General features: G+C 51.4%; 1 protein-coding gene across 1 annotated transcript in view; it reads right to left on the bottom strand.

The window, feature by feature from the left end:
• Window positions 1-6,285, bottom strand: part of PLA2G2C (phospholipase A2 group IIC) — a 17,530-nt gene that overhangs the window by 6,679 nt on the left and 4,566 nt on the right. Inside the window, 5 exon segments of the mRNA XM_035019015.1 lie at window positions 1,722-1,791; window positions 3,000-3,011; window positions 3,100-3,118; window positions 3,469-3,610; window positions 5,735-5,776. Of these exon segments, the coding sequence (XP_034874906.1) occupies window positions 1,722-1,791; window positions 3,000-3,011; window positions 3,100-3,118; window positions 3,469-3,610; window positions 5,735-5,776 (285 nt within the window).

The following is a 6,285-nucleotide window of genomic DNA, read 5'->3' as shown; positions in this document are numbered from 1 at the left end:
GAGAAGGAGAAGGAGAAGGAGAAGGAGAAGGAGAAGGAGAAGGAGAAGCAGCAGCTGCTCCAGGTGCAGAGGGCAGAGGCTTGCCCCGAGCCTGGGACCACAGTGCGGGCAGAATTCTGCTTCCCTTCCCAGATCACCTTTTCCCTTCTTCCTCGGCCCCTGCACTTTACGGGGGCACCAGAGGACAGAACTCCTCGGGGATATTTTCTCTAAAAGTGATAACTTTTCAAGCACTTTAAGGTAACACTTGACATGACAGATGTTATGATCAAGAGGAAAAGAGAGGAGAAGAAACCGTATGGGAGCGAGACCGTGAGCCAGGCTGAGAAGAGTCAGAGGCACCTTTCTCGTGTGCGCCCGCTCCAGCTAACCGCCAGGCTTGCCCCCCTGACTCCTGCCAAGCGGGGCCCAGAACGGTGGGAAGAGGCAGCCAGAGACTCAGTCCCTGCCTCCGAGGGCATCATGTGCCAAAGTGAACAACACTCTGGGGGCAACCTCCTCCAGCCCCCTTCCCCTGCACCGCCCCCACTAGGCCCTGATCTCATCCCATCCCCTGCACGTGGTCTGCGAGATCTCCCAGAAGACACACTGCTTTAGGGGTCAGCACCATCATGGCCAGGGAGCTCCGGCACAGATGTCTCCTTGAGTTCACATGGGAAATGAGGGTTCTCCCCATCGATGGTGTGCGTGGGGGCTGGGAGCTGTGGAGCCTGAGAAGCAGACCATCAGTCCTCCCACTGCGGGGTTCTGAGCCACAAGCCCCCCCCTCCTCCGCCCCGGCTCAGGTCTCACCACTGGACCAGGGACACTGCATAGTCCTAACACTTGGTCAGTCTTGATGTGTCCTGAGCTGGGGCCCGGGGGTGGGGGGGCATTGGGGAGCCCTGGGGTTTGGGCACTGAGCCCCCACCCTAAGGGGGGAGATGAAGGGAAGGGAGGTAGTGGTTCCCTGACCTCGGGGGGCAGGTGAACTCCGACACGCTCACAGCTAAGCACAAATACACAGAGGGAGGAAAGGGGTTGGTGCCACTCCTCAAGTCCAGGTGGGAGGCCAGTTGCCCTGAGGGGCATTAAAACCACTGCAATGAGTGGCATTCCCGGAAAAGCTATAGCCAGGACTTCAAACGTGCTTGCTCTTTAGACCAAACTTGCCCTACACACACCCACACCCCAACAGCCCCAGAACATGCTCCAGGATATCGGGGGCCATTCCCCACCTGCTGGACGCTCAGTACTTGCTTGCCCTTGTCCTTTGCCCTCCTCCTTGAATGGCCTCGACGACACATGAGTTCCCTTCCCCAACCCCTCCTATTTACTTTTGTGCCCCCCCTCCCACGGCACCTACCAGTGCTTGGCATGTCCTCGCCCTCAACAAATATTTGTTCAACTGAAAGACAGCTGAGCTGTTTGTTAACACATGACAGATGAGGAATGTTCTCAACAGCGACAGTTGCCAAGCAAAGCTGCAAGATTCAATGTAATCTCAAGTCAACAACTATTTATTGAGCAGGTGCTATACCCCAGGCCCCGCGCTCCGTGCTCCCCGAGAGTGCAAGAGGTACAGCCATGGACCGGAGAGACCAGAGACCAAGCAAGCGCTCCCAAGAAGCTCCGATTCCTAGAATTGACACTTTCTGTCTCAAAGCACTCCTCAGCCATCAGGCAGACATGAAGGAGAGGCCCAGGTTCAAAGCCATGTGTCTGCAGAGAGGGCTACTCACAGGCCACGGTCCCATTGGCGATGTGGAATCGGTAGCTATTCAGCATGGGCTGGCAGCCAGGCTGCTTTAGCTTCCGTAGCAGCAATCATGCACCAGGCAGCATCTGGGGGCCAGACCAGAGCAGGTGAGGGGGGCGGGCCCTGGGGCATCAGCGGGGTTTGGGGGGAGAAACGTGGGTAGAACCTGGAAAGGATCCCCCTGCCTCCTCCCCAGAGCGAGAAGGTATTGAAGGTAAGGAGGTAAGTTCCTGAAAATCATAACAAAATAAACACAACCACTCACATTTAGTGAGCCTTTTCTAGTACCTTCTGCTATCTCATGAGCTCCTCTGTGTAACCCCATGAAGTGTGATCGTAGTCCCCATTTTTGTAAGGGAGGAGACGGGATCCCAAGAACGGAAATTTCTTAAAATTATAGAGCTAGAAAATCACAAACGCACACACACACAAACGGGGCTCAAACCTAGGTCCATGTGACTCGGTCATTCATGTAATGAGTTTTTCCTGAGCACCTACTATGTGCCAAGCACTGTGATAGTCCCTGAGGACACGGTCAGCAAAAACACCCATAGTCCTTCAGTCCTTGTTCTCACGGTGCTCAGAGTGACCCAGGGCGGGAAGGGAGAACACCAAGAAGAGAAAGCAGCTGGGATGGACAGGGAACGGATTTAAGACACAGAAAAGCAAATGCTCTGGGCCAGATGCTTCAGTCCTTCCTCTCGCCATCCTGCCTCTGAGCTGGCTCTTTGCTGTTTGTCATCTTTGTCTCATGGCGTTAAAACTGTCATCGGCCTTCGGGCTTGGAAGGTGAGGAACAGAGGGGCAAAGGGCCCGGATTTGGAAACAGGCAAATTCTTGTTCACTCAGGGGCTGGTGTGTCTTTAGGCTTTGCTACGGTGGTTTAGGGGGTCCTCACAGATGCCGCCTGTCACCTGGGGATGGTACCACTGCCTTGGCCACCGGACATAAGGATTAAGTTAGGCCCCGTGTGCCCATCACCGATCCCAGTGCTCGGCACATCATGGGGTTCCATCAGTGTCAGTGCCCCTGTAGGGCTCAGGGATCCCTCCAGCTGGAATATTCCATGCTCTCAGGAGCCCAGCCCCGAGGACTCAAGCTCCAGGAATGACATTTCAGGCCCTGCTGCAGGAACATATTTATGCATGTGAGGTTAAAAGTGGCGAGAAACACCTTGTTTCTTATTTCTTCAAATGAATGATGTGCAAACTATCCTGTTTCCTACCTCCCCATGCCCTCGCCACGTCACGCCAACCTCCACTTCTTCTGGGGACTCACGCTCCCCACCCCCACGCTGAAGAGTAGGCCTGGCAGCCACATTGGGCCATGTGGCTTTGCCCAGATGGACAACTTCTCCAAACTGGGCCACTGGGATTCTCTCTCCCAGAATGTGGAATTAGGCCCGGGAGACAGCAGGGCAGCCTTGCTGTGGTCTAATCCTAAAAACTGGGTTGCTGAGCGGAGATCACGTTTGCCGTGACGTTTGAGAATTGAAGACGGTTCTGCGGCTCTGAGCAGGACTCACTGGATGATTTTCGAGGCCTGGTGCAACACGGGAGGTTGGAGCACGTTGTTCGGACACAAGAATTTCGAGATGGTGACTACAGAGCAGCAAACCACCAATGGGCTCCTGTCATTCGCAATGCGAGAGTCCTAACACCCTGCCTCACCCTCAGGCCCGGGTCTCAGTGCAAATCAAAGGAAAGCAGGCCTGGCGCCTCAGGACTCACCTGTCAGTGTCATCCACGGGGGTGTCTTTGCCCCCAAGGCCACAGTGGCAGCCGTATCCATAATATGAGAAGAAGGTGCTCCGCCCCATGATGTGTTTGACCAACTTCTGAAACCAGAACCTGCTGTGGGCAGGGACCACCACTGCCGGCCAGAACATAAGAAAGAAGACACGGGGTAGTGAGAACAATGTCAGCCCGGAGACCCATACCTAGAGCGCTTGCATCCGGGACATCAGGAGACACCCCACCCACCCACCCCAAAACATGCCCGTAGACATGGGCATGGCTGGGATCATCAGCCCCTTTCATGGGGGAAAGTAATAGGATCAGAACACCGTGTCCCATAGCCAGTTTCTTGCTAGCCCAGGATGAGAACCCAGCTTCCACGATGTTCGGGACATTACTGTCCACCATGTCTTCCCCCTCCCCAAGTGAAAAACCACCATCCTGGCAGAAACACCCTTGGGTCTGATGCAACATTAACGGGAATGGTTCAAAACCAGCAATATGCCAATTCCTACAAATATCATCAGGCATTTATGATCTCACAGGAGAAACAAACCACTCAAGAGGCAGAAAAGATGCCCTCAATCTATTTTTTTATGGCAAATATACATGGGCCCGGGAATTTTTACTTCTACAGAATGTTTATGGAAGTGGGGGAAGAATATATATATACACACACACATACATACACACACACATACACACACACAGGGATGTTTGCTGCAGCGCATCCCTTGTGGTATTAAAAAATTGAACACCACCCACATATCCACTGACAGAGGGAGAATAACTAAATGGTGTCTTGAAAACATCTACTTTTAATAGCAATGTCTCCGGGCAGTGGGATTGAGGAAGTAGGTGGAGAAGAAGATAGACACCATTTATATACTTTTATGCTGTTTGACTTTTTTTTTTCCACAATGACCATGTATTACTTTTCTATTAAAATGGTTGAAATGTATGTGTGGAAAAGCCTAGAAGCGTATCTATGAAACTCTTAAAGTGGTTACATCTGGGGGTGCCTGGGTGGCTCAGAGGGTTGAGTGTCTGCCTTCGGCTCAGGTCATGATCCCAGGGTCCTGGGATCGAGCCCCACGTCGGGCTCCTGGCTCGGCAGGGAGCCTGCTTCTCCCTCTCCCTCTGTCTCCCCCCCTGCTCATGCTCTCTCTCTCTATGTCTCAAATGAATAAATAAAATCTTAAAAAAAAAAAAAGTGGTTACATCTGGGTGTAGGAAAAGGACTAGGGTTTGGGAAGGATGCAAAGGGGCTTTATCTTGTCCTGTTCACTTATTTTACTTTTTAATTACATGCATATGTTAATTTTGCAATAAAGTAACATAACAACGTGAACTTGAGGAAGAAACACAGAAACAGAGGGATTTGGGACATGTTCACAAGGAGACTCCCCACGTGAAACTGTGGTTTTGTTGTTCTAAAGCACCTCAGAGGGGGTGGGGACGCCGGGGGTGGTTTCTGCTGTCACAACAGTCCCTCAAGAGAGTGAAGACTCTGGTCTCGTGGAGGGCCCACCATGGGGGCTACAGAAGTGGTCCTCCCTGCCTATGCCCTGCCCCCCACGATCTTGAAAACTGTAAATTCCACTACGGACTAACGAGAAAATGGGTGCTGCATTTTTGACATTTTGACTTAAAGCCACACACCTTGAAACGGAGGAAAAATGGATCTGGAGAAATCTCTACTAATCAAACTCATCAGAGTCAAAGAGTTTTCCAACAAACCCAACACGGTTTGCTAGGAAGTTCTTTCTCACCGTGCAGAGGTGTGTTATCTGATCTCCTGGTAGCAATGACTTATAATTATCCATTATTCCATAAGTCACCATAAGAGAGCCTTCCTGATGAGAATTAATTGTCCCTAAATTAGCTCGATATATGTCTGCGTTTTTGTTCTGGAATCTACGTGACATTAAACAAAGGCAACTGAAGGGGAGGGAAAAAAAGGCTTCCGAAGGGGGGTTGTGGTTAAACAGTAGTCAAGGCCCTTTTTCTTAGCAAATGGTTAGCAAGCTTTGATTTTCTCGAAGTTTTGTGAGGTCCCAATGCTGGGACCAACCCATTTTGTAGAAGAAACAGAAGGAGGAGGACTTTGGTGGAAGCCTGTCCCACTCCCGATTCTCTTTTGAGTGACACCTGGTTTTCCCCTCACCCGATGCCACGTCAGGAGGGGCTGCCCCAAGACACAGACACCCAGACAGGAGGACAGCGCCCTGGAGCCTGGCTCCAGCTCGGTACTACTTACGGCAGGAGGCAAAGACCACAAGAACCCCAAAGGCCTTCATTCCTGAGGACACCAGGGGGTTGGAGGCACCGTGATCACACCTTACTCTGCTCATGAAGGGTCTGCCAGCCTGAAAATGACCAAAATGAGGCGAGGCCATATGGGTGCAAAACCCCAATCACAACGCAAGGCTCAGAGCAAAGGGATCTTTTTCAAACCTAATTATGTCTGAATATGATACCCCTTCTGATATTTAGACCTAAATATAAAGATACGAAGGGCTCAGTTGTTTCTGAAAAGTGCAAGTGTTTCTTTTCTTTTTCTGGCAACATCCCTTCATCTCTTTCTTTGTTTCTTTTGAGGAGTCAGTGTTTCCTCTGTTTCCAAGTTTAAAGGCATCCAGGGGGTCTGTGATGGAAATCCCACTCCAGGAAGTCTAGCTCCACTTGCACGGTGGGCCCCCTGCCCATGTCTTCCTTCCTTGGTATCAGGTATCTCATTCAGGAGCTTAGCCCCTCTGAATCTCGGCTTCCCCTCCTATCAAGTGAGTCCAAAATACCTATCAGTAATTT

Source organism: Mirounga leonina, unplaced genomic scaffold (assembly GCF_011800145.1).
Source record: "Mirounga leonina isolate KUSES-001 unplaced genomic scaffold, KU_Mleo_1.0 Mir_173, whole genome shotgun sequence".
Classification (NCBI taxonomy): Eukaryota; Metazoa; Chordata; class Mammalia; order Carnivora; family Phocidae; genus Mirounga; species Mirounga leonina.
The sequence above is the reverse complement of the archived record's forward strand: the minus strand, read 5'-3'. Positions and strand labels throughout refer to the sequence as shown.